At 39.4% G+C, this 22,272-nt stretch overlaps 1 protein-coding gene across 8 annotated transcripts in view; it reads left to right on the top strand.

Moving 5' to 3' along the window:
* The window catches only part of DDX4 (DEAD-box helicase 4), a 96,004-nt gene extending 73,979 nt beyond the window's left edge, over positions 1-22,025 (top strand). For all 8 annotated transcript variants that reach the window (XM_025201145.1, XM_025201146.1, XM_025201149.1 and 5 more), the window contains 10 exons: positions 1,499-1,641; positions 7,604-7,756; positions 9,171-9,325; positions 11,956-12,085; positions 13,768-13,934; positions 14,636-14,781; positions 16,348-16,447; positions 19,435-19,705; positions 19,812-19,919; positions 21,283-22,025. In XM_025201145.1, coding sequence (XP_025056930.1) covers positions 1,499-1,641; positions 7,604-7,756; positions 9,171-9,325; positions 11,956-12,085; positions 13,768-13,934; positions 14,636-14,781; positions 16,348-16,447; positions 19,435-19,705; positions 19,812-19,919; positions 21,283-21,366 — 1,457 coding nt within the window. In that variant the 3' untranslated portion in view covers positions 21,367-22,025. The remainder of the gene's footprint in view (positions 1-1,498; positions 1,642-7,603; positions 7,757-9,170; positions 9,326-11,955; positions 12,086-13,767; positions 13,935-14,635; positions 14,782-16,347; positions 16,448-19,434; positions 19,706-19,811; positions 19,920-21,282) is intronic.
* Positions 22,026-22,272: the final 247 nt, after the last annotated feature.

Genomic DNA, 22,272 nt, shown 5'->3' on the forward strand with positions numbered 1-22,272 from the left:
GGGCTGGGCCAGAAAGTGTCTGTAGGAGGAGCAGGTGCTCCTGCCTGCACTGGGGAAAAGGCCAATAATGTACTATGCTTTATTAATAAACCTGTCACTTGCAAGTCAAGGGAAATGGTTCTCTTACTTTTTGACACTGGGGAGCCTGGGGTGGTGTCTAGTTTTGGGGCCCACTTTTCAAGAAAGACTTGGATAGGAAAGAGTTCAGCAGTGCATGAAACATGAGTAAAGTCTATAAGGACTGGGACTACTGAGTGAGTGGGGGGTAGTGAAGGTTGGTGGCAAAATACTGTATTTTCTTGAATATAAGACTAGGGGTTGCCTGTCAGCATGGTGGGGGGAAAAGCTCCTAGTCTTACATTTGCATACAAGGAAACCATATTAAATGCATTGTCTTAAACTCCTATGAAATCCTGAGGCTTTTGGTTTTGGGTTCATATCATGCCTAATATGTATTCTATATAAGGAGGTACAAAAGTGCTGCTTAGAAGTGTGTTTGTGGAGTATCTGTGCTAAACCTTGCATCAGTTTAAAAGACAATGTGTCAATTCATGTCAGTGTCTCCAGATTTTCTCCTCACTTCCATGTGCTCACAGAGAGCAGCATCTGACAGAAGGGGGTGGGCCAGGGGCTACAGGGGGAAGAAGCTGGGAGGGAAGGCAGAGGGTAAGAGGGCCACCTGACCTTCCCAGATTTATTTCCCCTACTGTAGCAGTGGAAGGGGGACAAATTCAAGACAAACCTACAATAATTAGATTCTATACATGGAAAATGATAGCAAATTTATAAAATTTTCACATACAGGATCTAATTATTGGGAGGTCATTTTATAATCAGGGTAGTCTTATATTTGTGTGAATATGGTATCCTCTGTGGCCAGGTTAGAGTGACTTGGTCTTATTGTAGCAGGGGAAATTTAGGTTGGATATTAGGAAGAACACTCTTAATATGAGGCTAGTACAGGCTTCTAAGGGAGAATTAGATCAGGGTTGTTCATCTGGTAGCCCTACAGCACAAGCTTGCATTCAGTTGTAAGTAAGCTTTCTCTTGTGAGGATTCCAAAGGTGAACAATTTGACTTCAAATTTTTCATCCTACAATAGAATTGCAGTTAATTTAGTAATGACTGGGGGAAAAAACTTTTTTGTGTGAGAGTGAACAAATATTAAGCACATTGAAGAATTTCACAAAAAAACTTTTTTTTTTTTGGTCACTTGCAAATTTGGTTTTTTTAATGTTGTAACCTTGGATAAGGTACAAGTAAATTTTATAATAAAAAAGAGAGTAAAAATAAGTCTTACTATTATGAGACTTCAGTGTAGCATGCTTCAAACTATTCCCATTTCGTAAATTATTTCATATGTGACTTGTTTGCCACTTGCATAAAAATAAGATCCTACAGAATTGTAGAATGTACAGCATATACAAACTGTGTCATTTGGGAGTTCACTTAATTATTGATATGACCAACCCATTATATTTTTTCTTGTATTTTGAAGGGCCAAAGGTGACATACATGCCTCCACCTCCACCAGATGATGAAGAAGCCATCTTTGCACATTATCAAACAGGAATTAATTTCGACAAATATGATACAATACTTGTAAAAGTATCAGGGCTTGATCCCCCTCCAGCAATATTGGTGAGTAAACTTTTTTCCTCTACTTAAGATCCCATGCCCCACATTGTGGAAGGGGACAGGACATTTTACCTGGGCTTTTAGCTTGTGTTTAGGAAGGTAGGACTGTTTGGAAGACCTTTGAAAATCACAGGGGTGGGGAGGGTTTCTAGAACCATTATTATTAATTCTCAGTTGAAAAGGTGAAATAGGTGGTATGGAGCTTACACTTCTTTCCCTTGCTTGGGATATTCCTTCCTTTTGAAACCAAATAGGTGACAGCCATAAAAAAGCCTGACTAAAAATCCTCTCTTAAAGATCCACGCTCATTAGATACTAATTCCCCTTAATAATCTTTTAAGTTTTTGCTTTATATTGTAAAAAGCAGAGGGGCCTTTTGCATAGACTACTACCTCTATAGCATGTCTAGAGAATGTAGATGGAAATTTTTTTTCAGTGCTTTTTAAATGTACCCTTAAGTAAGGGTTTGTATGTGTTTGTTTGGATTGCTCTGCAAAATAAAAATCTCAGGTTTTCTGTGCTAGAAATAGCACTTGATACATGGCAAGATCTGCTTTTCTAAAATATTAATATGTGGAAACATGCAACAGGCATGGAAGTAAAGAGCATTTGGTTTATTCAGAGAAAAATCTGTTCTTTACTAAAAATTTGAAACAGTTAATTTTCTATATGGTATATGGTTTGTTTCGCTCCCAGTGTATACTTCTGGAAATTTTTCTGTTTTGTGGAAGTGAATGTAATGCAAATGTGATGTGAAACATGGGTAAACTTTATTTCAGTCCTTTCCCTGATTAGGGGAAGAACAGACATATGAAAGTACCTTTGTGGAAGGAGTTGATGAAATAACTGTTTGTAGTTCCATGTGGACAGCTGATTTATCTGTTACTTTCAGGACCCTATGAGGTCTTCAGATTCCTGTGGCGGAGAGTCAGGCAGCCTACCCTTAAAGTGCTGGATATTCTCCACCAATCTATACAGAGTGAAACAGTCTCACACAATGAATGCAGTTGGCCAAAGTAATAAACTCCAGCTTCTTCAGTTCCTACCACTAGAGATGTCAGTAAATATTATCAAGAGCCATCTAGGAGTGCTGAATTCTAGCCCAAACAGGTTCTACTTGCCTAGCTGTGGTGGTTGCCAGTGAGAAAGTGAAGCTGTGTAAGAGCACATGTGAAAGACAAGGATGAACTTCCTACCAAATAAATCCATACTCAATGGCAAATCTTCAGGCTTTCTGTCTTGCTAACTGGCCAACTTTTCTGGTCTGGTATAACTTAATGTGGCATGAAATGGCAGTACTTCATGGACAAGATAACATTGGACTCTAAGGGGGCTTTGCGGCCTTGCCAGGATCTCTTTACAAAACGTGCTTGGCTGCAGTGCATACAGCATCTTGCCCCCTGGCTCTGGGACTCTGGCATTCCCTGTGACATCCAAAATACTGAGAGGAGGACCTCCAATTAAAGGAGAGTTTTTTTTTTCAGCGCTGAAAGAAAGCTTTGCTGACTACTAACAGCTGTAGGGGAACTCTCTGCTGCCATGCCAGTCCTGAAATGAACATGAGCATCATCCAGAGACCATCTACTCAGCTAGCTAACTATATAGATGATTTGGGCTACCAAAGAAGAGGCAGTATTTCTACAAATGAGTGTCTTGTGATCTATGCAGTGATGGGACAGATAAAAACTTCTTTCTTCCTTGGATTCTAGCTCTTGTACTCTCATCTCTCCACTTCTGGAGAAGTGCTTTGCCTATTGCAGGCATGCCTAGGGAGTCATGTTGCTTTGGATCAGTGGGTCCTAGACACCATTTTGGATGACTTGATCCAGTTCAGCTTGAATTCTTTTACCTTTCCTGTCCCTTTTTAAGGTTCCTTCTCACAAGATCTTACTGCATCAGCAAGTCTTCACACTTTGGGGGGGTGATAAAGAAAGCTCCTCTGCTGCGTAAGGAATAAGGCGTTTACAATAGCCTTTGCAAATCCTAAAAAGAAAAGGAGAATGCCATCTGATTTTGGACCTGAGAGCTGAGCTTCCTTATCTGTAAGTAGAAGTTCAAGATAGTAACACTGGCTACCATCATTCTGTGCTGGGAATTGGGCACTGGCTTATTTTTTTTTCTCTACCTTCAGACTGAGCATTTCTACATTTGTCATGAGATATCATCTCTGACAGTAGCTGAAGTTTGTTCTGGACCATTACCTGTATGAGATCCTAGGTCTTGTTTTTTGACAGTCCCATGGGTCTTTAACATGACTCTGTAGTGATAGGTCCACCTATAGGAGGAAAAACATTGTGGTGCACCTGTATCTGGATGCCTGATTATGAAGAGCTGATAGTGGACCTTGAGACCATACTTCACCAATTTAAGACTTTGGGTCCAGGTTGAACACTCAGCAGTCAAACCTGGGCATAGTGGGGAGAGGCATTTATTAGGGCCAGTTGGGGCTCCCTGAAATTTTTCTGTAAGACCGATTTAAAAACCTGCCCGACGACTTTTTTGCAGGTGGAAATCAATTCATGGACATGACAGTTATGATTGCCCTTTTAGTTCATTCCTCTCTGTTAAGAAGGATCCAGTTAATGTTTAAAAAGGAGACCTTTGTTTTTCTCTTGCTATTCACAGCTGTGATATACCTTGCTAACTGGCTAGTTGATCTTTTTAAATGTGGGGTCTCCTTCACGCACAGGGAAGGTGAGTATGCTTATTAATCTCTTGGTGATCAAACTAGTCAAAGTTGATAGGATATTACTTCATTTCTTGAGTTACCCATCTAGACCAGTGGGGACCAGCCTTTTTTGGCAGCTGTGCCATAAATTAAGTTCCGTGCCCTCCCAGGTCCTCCTCAGATCCCCTTCCCCCTGCCTGGTTTTCTTCCTGCCTTACCTGCTACTGTGTTGCTTATCCTCCCCACTCTCGTCTGCCGTGTGCCCCCCAGGCTGCCTGTGCCACTTGTGGCATGTTTGCTCCTGCTGCAAGGTGGCCACACGTCCTCTAGATAGTGAGTGACTTGCTTCAACTGGAATCTTTGCTGCCCTCTGTGCTTCTGTCAGCACTCCACTTGCACCAGCCTCTCTCATTTTATAGGTATTTGTTATATTTGTGAGCCTGTTTGTGGTTCTCTCTCTACCAGATCATAGAACTCTTACCTTTATCCTAGTGAAGACTGTACTTCAGCTTACTTGCTTCCTTTTTTTTAATGATGTCCTTTTGAGCTCTTGGACAGTCTCTATAGATTCCCTGGTTCCTGGACCAGCTGCTTCCTCCCTGCCCCCCCCATGTTAATTCCTCAAGTTCCCTATGTAGTCTGTTTGACTTTTAGGCATCTCTGTAGAAGGCAGTATAGATTTGGCATCTCTGCCGATGCTTGGGGTCTGCTTCCTCTAGCTTTGTTGTCTCCTTTTTTTCAGAAAATCTTTAGATCGTGGGGGTCCAGGTTACTACAGGTCAGTGGGTGCTAGATATTGTGGTGCCTGGCTACCCCTTCTTCCTCATAGTCCGTACTGATCTAGAACTGCTGAGAGGGGGAAAAAGAATAGGAGGCACACATTGTTCTCCAGTGCATAGGACAAAGAAGGGTGGGGAAAAGGCGCACTGTATCTTTACTGTTATGGCAGAAAGAGTGAATGTAGCTTGGGTGCACCTGCTGTGGTACTTGTATACCCATCTTGAGCTCCTGTTGCTGGTAAGTATATTCTCTTTGCAAGGTCTCTGTACATTCTTTGTTTTACCCCATCCCCTCTTCTTGAGCCCATATATTCTGGGGTTCTGTGGTTGTGGAGGGGGTACAGGGGAAACAGCTTTGGGATATACATACTACCTTTTCTGCACTCCATGTAGAGTACGAGGAAGCAAAATGTGTATTTATGCCTTGTGGATAGTACTAAGGTAAAAAAAAAATGTCATGGTCGTATGTATGCGCCTCATGCACATCTTGCATTGGAATGGGATATGGGCAGTATGTCTCTGAGAATTTGTACCGTGGTAAATAAATAACGTCTCTTTAAACTGTACTTGGCTTTGCTCACATTTTAAAATAGAATATGACAACACTTAAGTAGCAAATATGTTTGGCAGTAATGTAACTAGTTGGAACTGGGGGTGAGAGGGGCATGAGCTCCAAGTGCCACCTTAAAGGGGTGCTGGAATTCATAGTTTCATACTTGGTAGGGTTGGAAGGGACCTGAGCAGATCATCAAGTCCGACTCCCTGCCATGGCAGGAAAGAGTACAGGGGTCAAACGACCCCGGTGAGCTGTTATACCTACCTCCCCTCCCCAAGAGTCTTTACTGCATCTGGGATAGCCCTTTCCCCCTCTGGCCATAGGAGCCCAGCTGGAGAAGCCTTTTGCTGCCTGGCTATAGGAGCTGTGTGCTGGGACACAGAAGGGAACAGCTCTGTATTGCCCATTCCTAGATGCAGAGTTGAAGTCCTGGACTGACTTGACCATAGGAGGTTGGTGCAGGGACATGGCAGGACTGACTGGGAAATCTTTGGATCCCGGGGGAAGTAATACCCTCCTATGGTTGGGTGGCTTGGGGATGCTCCAGCTGTATCCTGCCACCCAGCTCCTACAGCTGGGTGGCATGGGGTTTTTCCCAGTTGGGCTCCTGTGGTTGGAAGGGCAGGGGCTTAGGGCTGCTCCAGCACTTGCCTTCTCCTTCCTCCCCACAGAAGTTTTGCCCAGGGTGTCAACATTTTTAGGTGCACCTCTCTTTGGTATGTGTTGTAAACTTTCCATTCTAGTTTTGATGCTGTATGCGGTTCAGAATTACATACAGAACTGTAGAATGTGCTTATTTTGTTTAAATCCTTGATTTAATAAGGTCCAGTATTTCTGGGAAGTTTTTTTATATAGACCAAATACAAACTGTGTTGGGAAACTTTTTGTTTTAAACAGTTGGAAAGTTTTACGTGGAATGTTTCTGAAACTTGGCCAATAAACTTTGTTCATCTAAACAAATTCCTTTCCTCCAGCCAAGAAAAGTTCTTGGTTTCTAGTGAACTTAAAGAAGTGCACATGTTTTGCTTATGCCAGCCATAGGAAAACTCAGATTTGCAATACTTTCTGTGAAGAAACTTTTGAAGCTTGTGTGGAACTAAAAAGTTTAATTCAGTCTGTAGCTGGATTTGGCCATTGGGTAAGAGTTCTTATGAAGTAGAGCAAGAGCTGTCTAGTCTTTTTCTGCAGTCTTGAGGTTGTTCACAGCCAAGTCCATCAAGAAAACATCTATTTCATAGGAACCCAAATTGGAAGAATCATTATTGTAATTGGAAAAAGCAGTTGAGTGATTTCACCATTTTTTTCGCTACATATATTGCTCATCTTTATTGTGGGACATTCAGGTCCCTGACAGACACTACACTTAAGATGTAATTAACTGGTTAATTGCATTTTAGGTAGTGACCTGGCCATGCATTTAGTTGGGTTAAGATATATATATTTTGTGTAATAACTTTTGGGCTGGTTCCTACCATGTCTTTATTTGAATATCTGGCCAGTGCCCAGCATCTGGAGTGCATGGGAATCTTCAAGCTTCTCTGTGCATCTTGGAGAACAAATTAATATTTGAATGTATGTGGCTGTCTACTAGAAATCAGTAAGAAGTTGCACGTTTTTGTACCTTGGATCAAAAGAAAATGGTGGTTTTAGGGCTAATTGCATGCCGATTAAATACTTAAGGGCTCTAACAACGATTTGCATTCCTTAATGTTGTTCTAACAAGTTTAGTTCCAGAAGAATCCTGGGACTGCCTAGACAATGGGCTGTAGAATATTGAGGTGGGAAGAAAATCAGTTAACAGGATGTCCTCTCTCAAGTATCGGTTAACATAAATCCTGAGTCTTTAAAGGTTAATTCTGGTATTTTTAATATTTGGATCACTCCCTGCCATTATTTCTTTAACTTCTGAATTAGAGGAACTTAATGGTTATAAAATCAGCAAACTTTTTTTTCTTTCTTTAGACTTTTGAAGAAGCTAATCTTTGTCAAACGTTAAACAAGAACATTGCCAAAGCTGGGTATTCAAAACTTACTCCAGTGCAGAAGTACAGTATTCCTATTATACTTGCAGGGCGAGATTTAATGGCATGTGCCCAGACAGGATCAGGAAAAACTGTAAGTTGTTTATAAGTGTTTGTGCATGCACAACCTGGTTTTTGTGACTTGAGAGGCTTGTCAGCACCTCCAGCTAGACGGCAAGAAGTATTCTTTTGGTTTAAAAGGCATAACATTCATTCATTTGTATGAACAATAATACCCAGACTCTTAGCTGAATTAAGTGTTGAAGTATAAAACTGAATAGTTTTATAGTAAACAGTTCTACATTGTTTACAAAACATCCAAATTTTGTTGGTGACATGCTTTGGTATAGCTATAGTTCACAGTGATTTAATGATACCTAAAGTAATATATGTGTTCAGAGTTAAAAGTATGGTTAAATATTTTTAATATCTGAATTATCTTACTGATAAAATTATTCCTTTCTGTAAATATTAGATCTTTAGTGGGCTTTATTAACTGTCAGAAAAACTGTAGAATTCTAGTCAGTTTATGGTGTTAACGTATTTTTTGTGTTTGTTTTTCATTTGAAGTGCTGAAATTCCTGTTTTCTTATTAGGAAAATGTCCAAAGTATTCTAGAAATATAATTTATTAGACCAACTCAAAAGATATCAGATTTACCCAGAGAACCTTGCCTGCCTAGAAATCTAATGCATTACCCTAACAAACCTGTATCAAATACACAGGCAGTATTGAGGGTAAATTTTTTTTTGTCTCCTTCCTTGAAAATAACTTGTTCAGCATTTTATTACTATGTTCTGTTCTTTGTCTTTAGTTTTTTGCTTTGATGTAGCAGCATTTGTTTTGGGACTTGTAATGATCTTAGGAACCTGAAATGCATCTGGGTATTTTACAGGAGTTAAGAATCTAGCCATGCAAAAGTGAGGGTACTTGAAGTAAGCAGGAGTTATATATATAGCCATAACAAACAGCTGTACAACACTGCTAAGAAGCTCTAGGTGATTGCAGAAGACCCATCCTTTTACTAAAAAAAAGAAAAAGAAAACAGCTGCAGTCAGCAGCTTTAGATGAATTCTATGAACACCTAGGTCTGGCTTCTGCTGTAGCATGAAATTCTACCTTGCTCGTGTTTGCCAAAAAAAGGCTCGTATTGCTAAGAAGCCAGTGCTTTGCCTGGAGTCATATCAACAGAACTTAAAATGTTTTTGGCTTGTGTATTTCTTTGCATAAAATGTAAATTATTTGCTAAAATATTGGATTACAAGATATAACTTTGCCTTGTGCATCTCAAGTGTAATTTTTTTATACAGTAATTTGTTCTACATCTCGTTAAATTACTGCTGCTTCTGAATTTTTCTAAACATGATAGGTTTTTCAGTGCTTTCATTTGGAGATTGATGGTGGTTTTCTTCAATAACATAATTTTCTTGGCTTTCACAATTAGCTCACACTGTTTAAACTAATATTTTGAAACTGTTGTTGAAGTGTTTTTATATTTGTTTTTTCAGGCAGCTTTTCTCTTGCCAATTTTGGCACACATGATGAACGATGGAATAGCTGCCAGTCACTTTAAAGAGCAACAAGAACCAGAATGTATTATTGTAGCTCCAACTAGAGAACTGATAAATCAGATCTTTCTGGAAGCGAGAAAGTTTGCATATGGGTAAGATTTAAGCAATACCAGAATACTTTGAAACAATAGGAGACTTAATTTACTTAGTAAAAAAGCCAATAATTGCTACAACTAAGGAATTGATCTTAAAACGAAACGTCTGTCAAGTTGAAATTACTGTACATGGAGTTTTGCAAGCAACTTCAGGGTTGTTCAGCCTCATGAGACCTGTGAGAAGTTAACATGAGGGCTTCTGCCTGATGGCTGCTCTGTCCCTCTCTTTTACAGTAATGTCAGTTGTCGGGTCCTCCACGCTCCCCCTCCCTTCTCCAACTTCTTGTTCCTGCCCTGTTCCTGGGGTGGGGTAGAAGGTGGTGCAGTGGAAGGGGGCCAGGCTGCACGTTGGACAGGGAACCCAGCACCTCCCCGACCACATGTGTGGTTGGAAGAAGGTTGGGGGTGCTGTATGCATGGCAGGGTAAGTGGGAAGCTGGGCTGCTTGTGTTGCAAAGCAGACTGTCTTGTACAGCTTGTATAGCTGTGGGGGAAGAGGGGGACACAAGGGAGATGGGCTGGGCTGTGCATGAATGGGCAGGGTGGGATATAGGGGAGAACTGAGCTGTGCATGATAAAGGAAAGGGCTTGGATGGGGTGGAATCTGGGCTGTGCACAGCATAAGGAGGGGGTGGGGGAACAGGACTGGCCTGTGCATGGGTATGCAGCCCCCAGGTCTGTGGTCCTCACTGTGTAACCCCTGACTTCAGAAGTTGGACAACTCTGCTGTAGGTTGTAAGGATGCTGTTTAACTAATGCTTTAATCATTAAAGTTTAATGTACAGCTAGAGAGGGGCAGAGAGAAAGCTGTCATGGTGACTTTGGCAGAGCCTTGCTAATATGTGGAGAGCCTTTTAAATGAGAGTTGAATTTCTTTATCTGTTTGACTAAAATAAAGTAACTATGAAAAAGTACTCTAGATTCTTAATTTTTTTGCCTTTCATCTTTACAAAATATATGATATCTTGTGCTCCTAGTTTCAAAATCAAATCTTTCAGAAATCTGAGCGGTGTTCTCTGTGCACGAAAGTATTGAGATACCATGCTCTTTTTCCCACTGCTCTTAGTTTTGTCCAAAAGGTCAAACTTATTGTCTCAAGGGATACAACTTTAAAATTGCATACTGAGGCCTCATGTTAGATGTGTCTGGTGGTGGTCTAGTAAAGGGGTGCTGACTTCTTTGGTAATTGGAAAAAGGTCTTCTGCATATACATTAACTTTTTAAATATTTTAACTTTAAAAAAATTTAATGAGCTCTTCAGCCTGATTTATTGCATGCATCTTCTCTGTGTAAAGCAAAACCTACCTCTGTCTTTTTAAGAATATATTTTGTGTAAAACTGCATGATCAGATCCTGCTGTTTGGAAGAAGTGCGCACTGATGTCTATTTCTTTGTTAAAGAACACTGTTAAAATGGAGCATTTGGAAGTGCCTCTTTAAGGTTTAATTGTCCCTTGTGTGCATTTATTTGCAGTAGTCTTAATTACATGATTCTGTACTGCTTTTTTAATAGGGAGAAGCAATTAGCTTTGAGGTCTGGGAACAAGCAAGGCAGAGTGGCATCTTAGGGCCCTGCTACATATATGTTCAAATTTTATAGCTGGTTTCTATCCAGCTTTCAGTTGTCATGGGTTTTTAAGCATTAATTTGATAGCTGGTTGTCTCTTTATAGCTAGATAGTCATTTTTATCATGTGATAATTACTTTGCCCATGTAGGTGGTCTAAATTTATTGCTCAATAAACCAGTTAATTGCATGATATATGTTAACATGTAGCAGGGACCTTAAGGCATAAGCTTTCATAGGCAACAGCCTCCTTTGTCGGATGGTATGAAATGGCTTGCACAGATCAGGGTTTAAATAGAAAGGAAGAAAGTCCTTTAAGTGAAATGGATACCCAAGGGCTGGCAGAGGCAGTTTCATGTGATAAATTGAAAACTAGTAGTTTCAAGAGTTTTGCATTGTTTTTAAAAAAAATAAACATGGTGAAAAGCTACATTTGTTTGTTACATTTATGCTACCTGAGCACTTAATATTATGATGTATTTAGTGTGCAACTGCAGCTAATTAGCTAGTCCACCTTTGGCAGACAAGGTTATTTAGGTAAATCTGATGTCTTTGATTAGACCAACTAAAATAGTTGGGGGAAAAAAATCTTCTTTACAAGCTTTTGAGTAGCAACACCCTTCAGGCAGGGGGAGTGGGAGCCATACTGGCCTTTATCCCATCCAGGAGAGTACAAGACAACTGCAGAAGAAAGGTGTTGGTAGCCAAAAGTTTGCAAAGAAGATTTTTGCCCAACTATTTTAGCTAATGAAAGATATCAGATTTACCCAAAGAACCTTTTCTGCCTATTTCCTCACAGCTACAACCAACACCCCTAGTCTACCTGTGGTAGGGGTGGTGGTTTTCACTCTGAGAATGCCATCTCTGTTTAAAGCTTTCATTGTTAGTTTCTGCCATTGATCTAGGGTGTACTGCAGCAGTGGAGGGGAGTAGACATCAGCAATTTTATGATAAAGTTCAGCTTTAACTGTGGAATAGTACAGTAATTTCCAGTGTTTTTTCTTTTAAACCATTGTGTACGGATTTTTGTGCATATTTAAATCACAGTTTCTTTTGACTTAGAACTTGTATAAGGCCAGTTGTGATCTATGGAGGTACGCAGACAGTTCATTCAATTCGTCAGATAATGCAAGGCTGTAATATACTGTGCGCCACTCCAGGCAGACTTATGGATATGATAAATAAAGAAAAGGTAAGATTTTAAAGCTAATGTTTCTGTATTATAGAACTTCTTTGCGTTCTTTAAAAACTGCACTTTTGTTATGAATCGATTGTAGTCAGGTAAACTTTTAATGAAACAAACCTTTTTAGTTTTGCAAGTTAATTTGAGCTGATGTCTTTACCTCCAAAAGAAGGCACTGTCCAGTCTGATGGTCAAATTCATTTGACCCAAGTAGCTACCATCCCTCAAATGTTTAAATTTTTATATATATTCTTAAATGCATCTCTGATATACTTGCAACTTTACACTTCTGTGTTTACGGGGTTACAAAAATAGACACTTAAATGTGATGAAACTTTTGCCTGGAGAAACTTGAGTTTGACCAGTATAATGAAGGCAGAATGACAGGCCATAGTTGGCTGCCTAGGAAGGAGAGGATTATAGGAGCTGAAAGGTGATGAATTTGCTTATATGTTGGGTTAATTTACATTTTGTTCTCAAGTTTAGAAAGTTAGTTTTGAAAGTGACCTTTATCTCAAATCTCCTCGATAGCCTCTCCTCAGAGCATATCAGAAAATCTCAATCTCACTTCAGTCTTTACAGTAACAAATTATTTTAATATTTAGATAAATTTTCAAAACCCTTATAGATGCATATAATGTTGGTTCATTCTGGGAAAACTTAGATTGACTTCAGCATCTGAAAGAATGTTTATATGTATCGCAAGCACCTCTTTATCTGTGGAACTCATTAATACTAATGAATTCATGCTTGAAAAAGCTTGTTTCCATTATCACTTGTGTAAGTGCATGACTTCAAATAGAAGCATTTTATTTGTATTTGCATTTTTGTATTTGTTGACTGAAGAATGGATATCCTGTGGGGTGATGTTCAAGTAATGCCTTAAATAAGCATCTGGACAGATGAAAATACTTCTGCCCTTCTTGTAGAATTTTACTTTCTTGTTGTTTCTTGTGAAAAAAATGGTTTTCGTACTGTTTTGAATCTTCTGTCATAACCTCTTTATTAATTGTTATCATTTACATTTGTCCTTTAGTACCAATTGTTTTTTGGGGGGTTGGGGTTTGTGGTTTGTTTGGCATTTTGTTTGTTTGGTTTTTTTTACTCCATTGCCTCTTGTATACTGCAGCATGTAATCAAGGAACAAAAAAGCATGTTTTCAGGAAGCTACTAAAAATGTCAAACTTGGGCACATCTGCTCTTGTAACTATTGTATTAGAGCAGAGGTGTCACTTTTATCTGGCCTTATAGGCCAGAATTTATCTTGCCTGCAGAGCCTGAAATCTAGTGGCAGGATAAAAGGCAGCCATCCTGGCTCTGGGAGATTTGGCAGTTTACACTGTCAAATTTCCAGTCCTGCGTGCCAGATGAAATGGCTTCAGGCTGTGGCTTGCATCCTGTATTAGATGAAGTATGGTAGATCCTAACTAGACAAACTCCTGAAGTGAATCAGGAGGCAATTTAGTGACTCTTTTTGTTCCCAGCTATTGCAGAGGTAGACTAAGATGTTTTAAGTAATTAACTGGTTGGGAATTGAAGAGCTCTGTGGAGAGAGAAAAACATTTTAAGTGCAACTGGCTGGTTTACAGCAGAAAGGAAATACCTTTACCATTTTCACAGACAAAACAAAGTTATAGGATTGAAGAGGAGTTTTTTAATGTTCTGTGTTTTTTAATAAACATTCTCTAAAGGTTGGCTTGCGTAAAGTGAAATATTTGGTGTTAGATGAAGCGGACCGTATGCTTGATATGGGGTTTGGTCCAGAGATGAAGAAGTTAGTTTCTTATCCCAGCATGCCCCCAAAAGACAAGCGTCAAACACTGATGTTTAGTGCCACCTTCCCAGAAGAAATTCAAAGGTGGGTAAATAGTTTTCATGGAGTTGAAAACCCATTTGCAGGGAGTCAGTCTCTGGCTTTTAAATCTCTGCTTATATTTTCTTTCTCATCTGATGATCACTCAAATACTTGAAGTTCATTGTTAATGCTCAGAGTCATATTTGCTAAACTTGTCTGAGTATTGAGCTTATTTTTTTCAAGAGCTTAAGTTGAACTAATTTGTCTGTTTGTTGCCTGTTTAATTACTTCCTCTGTTGCAGCATAAATTAATGCTTCTTTGGTAAATAAGTGCAAGTGGTGCTGTCTTATGATGATAGCAGTCCACAACTGTATGTGCTGCAGCATTTAGGACTTGACAGATCAGAATTCAAATTCTGAATCTTGCCATCTGTAAATATTTATATACCTCTTCAAGTATGTTGAAAGCTAGTAGTTGTATAGCAAACTGCCAACTTCTCTCTTAATAAAAACAAATGTATCAGTTGCTTTATAAACCATGTGAGCAAACCCTGTGCTGGAAAGTAGATGCAGAATTCCTCTTAATATTATGGCGAAAAGCTATGCCTACATTTTAGGAGATAATTTGGCCTGAAAGGTGTAAAATATAAATGTTTATTATGTTGTGTTGATTTTGTTTATGATTTTAAAAACATGTTACGCTACTGAAAAAACTTGTCATTCTAATGACAAGTAGTTAAACTATCACTTATTTTTGTTTTAAGGTTGGCTGGAGAGTTTTTGAAAACTGAATACTTATTTGTTGTTGTTGGACAAGTTGGTGGAGCCTGCAGTGATGTCCAGCAGAGTATTCTTCAGGTTGACCAATACTCTAAGAGAGAAAAGTTGATCGACATTTTGCTAAGCATAGGTAACTTTCTTTATTGCATTTTTTCCCTCCCTAATTGGAGAGAAAGATAGTCAAGAGCAGAATGAAAATTTTAGATCCTGATCGTGCTGAGCTAGTATTGATTTCAATTAATTTCAAGTGCTAGGCAAACTTTCCTGGCTATTCTTGTTTCTAGGAAAATTTTGTTTTTGAGTGCTTCCTAGACCAATCTTGTTAGTATTGGCTACTGCTTAGATGAGTTTCCAAGACTATGGGCTCTTCCAAGAATAGCTATGGGCTGTAGTTTGGCAGCTGGGATGTATTGCTTTCTGCATTAACTTAAGTGGTTCTTTGTCTGTTTGGAAGTAAACTACTTTACTTGCTCTTTCATTTGGAATGTGCTGTCTTTCACCCACCAGTTGTTGTCCACCTTTAATTCGTGTTAAAGCTTTGTAGATTGTGAAATGTGAGCTATTGATACTAAACTTTGTATATTTTGTAATGCATATACTCAATGTTTGATCTATTTTAGAGGAATGTCTGAATTATACTTCTGGCTGGCTAATGGATGTCATTGCTGTTTTGTGGTGTGTGTGTTAGTGCTAGGATAGACAGAAGCAGTGTTTGACAGTAACCACTTCCACAGAATAATTGTTTCTCTTTTTTAGTCTCTTTCTAGTTTGAGATGCCCAGTTTAGATGGACCTGGGTGTCAAGGCTTAGTTTGAAAATCTTGTTTTCAATGACAAAACTAAGGCCAATTAGTTTTAATAAGTCTTAATTATTTTGTACCCACCTAGCGACAGTGATACATGATTGTAAACTAAAAGCTCAGTTATTTTAATTCTGCTCTATTTGGATTATTGGTGTGGCTGATCAGCCACTTACAGATTTTGCTGCTGTGTTCAGAATAATTGTTCATGGATTTTGAGAGGGTTTAATATGATCACCATTTTATACACAGTTTTCCTGTTAGGTAAGATTTGAATTTTAAATGATCCATACTAACTTTTTGAAAAACTCTGGCCTTAAAAAGGTGTACCACTCAAGATTTAAAGGCTCTGTCTCAGCATTTTTTAATTTGCAGGCAATCATGTTTTTACTTTGGGAGCTTTAATACTGTAGGATTTGCTCTCCCTTAAAAGCTGGTTTTGTTTTTATATCTTCCCCACAGCTTTATCTGAGGTGCTTCTGAATTAATACAGTAGTGTTGTACATTACCCCCATCTGTTTTTTGTTATTTTAAAGTTAATGTTTCCAAGTGATTTGTGGAGTTTTGTAGTTAATGGTCTTGCCTATAGTGTCTGTGTTCATTTTTTTTTGAAAAATTGCCACAACTTAGAACTCTGCCTGGGGACACACTTTACTTCTCAGTTCTTTGGAACTGGAATTCAGCTGGGAAGTAATAACTAATTAGCAAGCAGAGGGGAAAGCTGCCTTTAGAAAAATGGCAAAGTGCATGTGTTGCTTTGTTTTAAATCCATTGACAGGTAGAACTATCTGAAAGAAGAACATCCATATTCAGGCCATATTTGTTTGTATTTAGTACTTTGAGACTAGTAAATTTGTAATTTCTCATTTATCAAGGAGTATATTTGATCTCTCACAGGTAAGGAGCGAACAATGGTATTTGTGGCAACGAAGAAAAAAGCAGATTTCATTGCAACCTTTCTTTGTCAAGAAAAAATAGCAACCACCAGTATTCATGGGTGAGCACTTTACTGCATTAACTCGTTTCACTTATTTGAAATAAAGCAAAAATGACGTTTTCTTTCAGACTCGTTTAAGACTGGATCCAGTAATGGTTTTGCTTATATTTGGAATCTGTATTCTATTTCCATGCTAATTTATGCACAGTAAGTTGAGAGGGGAAAAACCTGTTACCAATCCTGAATGGCTTATATCTAAATTTCAGTAAGATAAACATGTTAATTTAACAGTTCCTGTAAGGGCACGTACGGGAACTGGTCTTCCTTGACCGCTGCGCTAGTGGGATGCTTTCCTGAGCTGCATTTCCCATTTTTCATGCATTGCCTTAGCTGAAGACATTTAGTTTACATCTAGCCCCTATGTTGCAACTGCTTTAACTTAAATATGGCTTTGTAGTATGTTACTTTATGTATGTAGAAGCTATACTTTGAAGTGTTTCTCTGTATGCGTTCTGTACTGTTGGTGCACTTGTCTTGGATACTTGCTCAGAGACCTCCTTATCTCAGTAATACATGTGCATTACTTTTTCCCCCCTCCACACTGAGGACCTAAAGGGAAGTGTGAGCTTCCTATTCCTGTCATGATGAAGCTTTTGATTGATACAGTCTTTTGTTCACACATGCACGCACACAAGATCTTGACCTCTGCCGCATGTTTCTGCCTCTCCCCCTTCTAATTTGACCAGACTGCTGTCTTGTCTTTCAGTGTGATTTTTCCCTCATATCATTTGGTTTTAAACTCTGTTTCTCTTGAAATGGGGACATACATGCTACTGATTTGTCACATGCAAGTCCTTTACTTCCAGACAGGGAAAGTAACATGTAAATGTGATCAGGCTGTAGGCTGTCGTCTTAGATTTAAGACAACCTTCTGTAACTTCTGAATTTAGTGGCACTCCATTACAAAACCAAGCAACTCCCCCCTCTCTATTATAGTGTACAAAAAAGACTAGAAAAAGCACATATGAATAACCACAGTGCCACACTGGTACCTGATAGTGCCCCACTTGAGGATCACCACTTTAGAAGGATGCATATATGAATCCTGTCGAAATGAGGTATGAAAACCTCAAATCTTTAACCGTTGCAGGGTACATTGATGCACAGAGACCAAGGGTCAGATTTCATCTCACTTTAACTCGTAAGTGCCATTAGATACCTTTAGTGTGAGGTCTAGAAATTGGATTTTTTTTAATACAAAGCAAAAATCCTTCTAGGAGTGAGGGCTTTGTGCAAAACAACATATACATGATTCACAGTAATCGTATGTGATTGAATGAATGGCATCAGCTCATGAACGGTGCATGCCCCCGGCGGGTGGGGGGGCACAGTGGCAGCAGGACCATAGCGGTGGTAAGCACAGAGCTCCAACAGGCGCCGCCAGCACTATCGGGGCGGGGTGGGGGGGGAATGCTGACCAGGGATAGGTGACCACCCACAGGCACTGTTGGCAGTGGCCAGCGGCGATCGCGAATGCCCACAGATGCTGGTGTCAGTGATGAGCGGTGACCACCCACAGATGCCGCTGCCACTGTCAGCAGTGCCTTTTTGTAGGGCATGCACATGCACCCCTTACGCATCACCTATGCATTGGCTTTTAGGTGTATTTAATATTTACCTGACACTTTTCCAAGACTAGAAAAGACAGATGAATATTTGGTTCTTTATTACTGCTTTAAGGATTTCTGGTCCACCATTTCATCTAGTCAGTGGACAGGTTGCAGTGCCTGTATGGCCAGTAAACCCAGTAAAGGCACAGCAAGATTACCAATCACACAGACTTCTTGCTCATCTCTACTTCAATGTCATCTTTGTATTAAAGGATCCCAGTACTTTGAGGGTAGTGTTGTCTGGTCTCTGTAGCTGTTGGGTAGGGGTATGGAGAATCCCATCCCTATGTGGGCTGTAGTAAGAATCCTGGGATAGCTGAGGCTGCTCTTGTATCAATTTTAAATGGCATTGGTTGTCCATTGAGCTCAATGTCTGTCATTCTGATTTCTAGATCTGATAAAGACTCTGTAACTTCATCTAAAAGTACTGTGAAGTATTCTGCATCCTGTTCTGTGACTTCACAGACTCCAGCAATGGGGCAACAAACTATAAAGGCTAGCAACTTTTCTTTTTACATCGCCAACATGTACAGGCCCCAACATCCTGTCCTGGGGGCTTCCCAGGGCTGCAGCTGCAGTGATCCTGCCAGACAGAGCCTGGCCAGCCACTTCAGTGCAGTTCCGGGTGGCTTGGCTCCACTTTCCAGCAGTGCATGCTGCCTGAACATGCACAGCTCCATTTTTTTTCCCCCTGCAGTTTTTTTGACCCCTGGATATACAGAGGTAAAAAAAAAAATTTGCAGAAAAAGAAAACGGAGCAGCACGTGCTCAGGCAGCATGCCCTTGCAAGGTGGAGAACACCAGACTGCAGTATGTGGTGCCGCAGATGTGTTTACGGCACCACATACTGCTTGACTGCGCTTGCCTGGACGTGCCCCATGTGTTGTTCTGGATCTTAGGCAGGGAGACTCCTTGTTCTCATTAAGCCTTTATTGTAACCACCAACTCCTGAATCCAAAATGGTCAATTAGTTTACTTCCTGTCAGTGACATCACTCTTCAGTAAGGGAGTTGATCCTTACTACTACGATGACCTCCTGCTTCTTCCCTTCCCCTCCCCCATTTACATCAAATACACTGTGTGAGTGTTGTCATGGTCATGCTAGTTTTTAAACTCTGTATATGTCTAGTGTATCAAAATGAATGCATTTCCCAGAATAGAGGTTTGTAAGAAGCACATCAATGGTACCTATTTTACAGATCCAAATGGCAGAATTTTAATAATGTAGGTATTCTGTACTAAAAATTGGAGTTGCTGTTGTATTTTTCTATATGTAACCTGTTGCTTTTTAGTTGCTTCATCTTAGTCTATAATATTTTTTACTTGCCTCTTAAAAAGAAATCTGTTATAACCTGTTTGATTTGCTTTCTTTTATAGAGATCGGGAGCAGAGGGAACGGGAAGAAGCTCTTCGGGATTTTCGTTCTGGAAAATGCCCTGTGCTCGTTGCTACATCAGTAGCAGCCAGAGGCTTGGATATTGAAAATGTTCAACATGTTGTTAATTTTGATCTTCCATCCACCATTGATGAATATGTTCACCGGATTGGACGAACTGGCCGTTGTGGGAATATAGGCAAAGCCATTTCCTTTTTTGATTTAAAAACAGATAGCCACCTGGCAGAACCTTTGCTTAAAGTGCTTTCAGATGTACGTTCTACCCAGTTTTTTAAATAGAGATATTAACTTGTTTTTATATTCTTAATGCAAGTAGGCAACCCAGTCATGACTTCAGCCTTTAACTTTTGTACTGTAGGCTCAACAGGAGGTTCCAGTATGGCTGGAAGAAATTGCTTTTAGTGCTCCTGGAGCTAACTTTTCCATTCCAAGAGGAAGTATTTTTGCATCTGTTGATACTCGAAAGGTGAGTTTGGAGGAGAAATTGAAGTGCTGGCTTTTCTAAGCTTGATTCTTGTCTGTGTAAAACTGTCTCCAGTGCTGTATTCTTAGTGGGACAGTCCAGGTGAAATTTTTCTCAAAAGGTTGTTGGCAAAATACAAAAACCTTAGGGGTAAGAAAAAGCACAGGAAGAAAGCTGTTTCATAGCTTCCTCTCTCCTGTTTGCCTGGGATAGGGTTTGTGAGTGGTGAGTAGCAAGGTGCCTGGTTTAAGCTTGGTGATATAGTTCAGGAGCTATTTTGCAGGCTTGTTTGAAGAAGCAAGCTGATTGTGGCTGATTTGCATCGCAAAAAGGGCAATATAAGGGTAAATAGGGCAAATATAAAGTCCATCTTTAAAAAAGGAAAGGAGAAGGATCTAACTAACAGACCAGTCAGTTTGTACTTGATACCTGGAAAGATCATGGAGCAGGTCCTCAAGGAATCTGTTTTGAAGCACAGAGGAGAACAAGGTGATCAGGAACAGCCAGCACAGGTCCACCAAGAGCAAGTCATGTCTGACCAACCTGATTTTCTTCTGTGATAGAGACGGTCTTTGTAGATGTGGGGAGAAGAGTAGATGCGATATACCTTGTCATCAGATGGCATCAAAAGCCTGGATAGTGAAGCTAAGAAAATGCAGATTAGATGAAATTACTGGAAGATGGATATGTAACTGGTTGAATTGTGTGCAACGAGTAGTTATCAATAGCTTGATGTCTAGTTGGGAGGAGGTTATTAAGTGGGATCTGTCTGCAGGACAGGGGTCTGTCCTGGGTCCAGTATTGTTTAACATCTTCATTTAATTACGTGGATGATGGATTATCTTTTTAAATACCTGAAGGCAGTTTACAGAGAGTATAGAGAGAGGCGTTTCCTGGCTATAGTGGACAGGACTAGGAGCCAAAGGCCTTAAGTTTCAGCAGGGGAAATTTAGGTTGAAGATCAGGAGGGTGACTGAGAGTGGTCAAGCACTGGAAATGGCTACCCAAGACACTGGAATCTCCAAGTTCTCCTGGGATCTATACTTCTCAGGGTCTCTAAATTCCTTTTTAGGAGTCGTAATTGGCTATTAATAGTTAGTGTTTCCATATAGCTGTGTGAGTACTTATCTAATCTACTGGCTGAATGTTTATGACTACACCCTTTAATCCTGTGAAAAAATGCTTCTGGTATTTGCAAGTAGGCAGCCACCGCCCAAATGCCTGTGACTAAGGTCAGTCCCTAAAAATGAATCAACTAACACAATTTCTATTGATATACAACTTTTTATGATTTTTAAAATGGATCAGGTTTTACCTTAAAACATAGAAATGTAACTACAGTTTGGTATCTACCTTTGTTTTCTAGACTTACCAAGGCAAAGACGGTATGAATGCAGGAGGACTTAACCAGTCGTATGCTACAGGTTCAGCTGATGAGTCATGGGATTGAAAGGAAAAAGTGCCAAGTTTCAGATCTTGATTTTGTTAAAAACGTTTTGTTTCTTAAAGACTTGTAAAACATAATCTGTTGCCTTTACTAAGTTCCTTGCTGATCAGTTCTGTAAAATTCTTTAAACATATAAGAAGCAGTTGATGTTGACTATTTGATGCTGTTTTCATGAAAAGTGGATGTACTACTACATAGTGGTACTGGGGATTTGAGGTAACATCCACTTTTGGAATAGTTCTGTGAAAAGGCCATTTTTAGCAAGAGTTTTCTTACATACATGTGAAGTCTTGGGAAAATAATAAACAATGAAGAGCGTTGACTTGTTTGCAGTGAGCATTCTTTATAAAATGTGTGAAACTCCTTTTTTAATTTTCAGTTTTTTGTTTGCTTGTTGGTTTAATTGAAAACCTGCAGATTCATCTAACTTACCATTTCAAAGTTAGTGTCCTTAATGGAAAATTGCACAACAGTTGTGAACAATTGGTTTTGCGAATGAAGACTATTACACAAAGCTTATTTGATTATCTGCAATGACATTTTCAGGTTTAAGTTGTAGCATTAAAGGTTAGTTGTGAAACACAGCTTGTACTAGTTGAGTTGTTTAATAAACTGTTGTAAATGAGTCTTTACAAGCAGTCAGTAAAAACTGAAGGATCATATCTTGCATTGGTAGTTATTTTTATATTAAGTTCGTGATACAGGCTTTTTCATTTCTCAGAGATATATATATATATATATATATGAAGTATAAAATAGTAACACACAGTGAAGTCTGTGAATCCATCTAGACTATCAAAACTTTTTGCATAAGTCACAGCATTTATTTTTAAGACTTCTTCACTAGCTAAAGCTCACTTAAATTATAGGCAGAAGGCAGTGTGGCATTGAACCTTCTAGCCTTTTTCT

The sequence above is a fragment of the Alligator sinensis genome, unplaced genomic scaffold (genome assembly GCF_000455745.1).
Source record: "Alligator sinensis unplaced genomic scaffold, ASM45574v1 scaffold123_1, whole genome shotgun sequence".
Lineage (NCBI taxonomy): Eukaryota > Metazoa > Chordata > Crocodylia > Alligatoridae > Alligator > Alligator sinensis.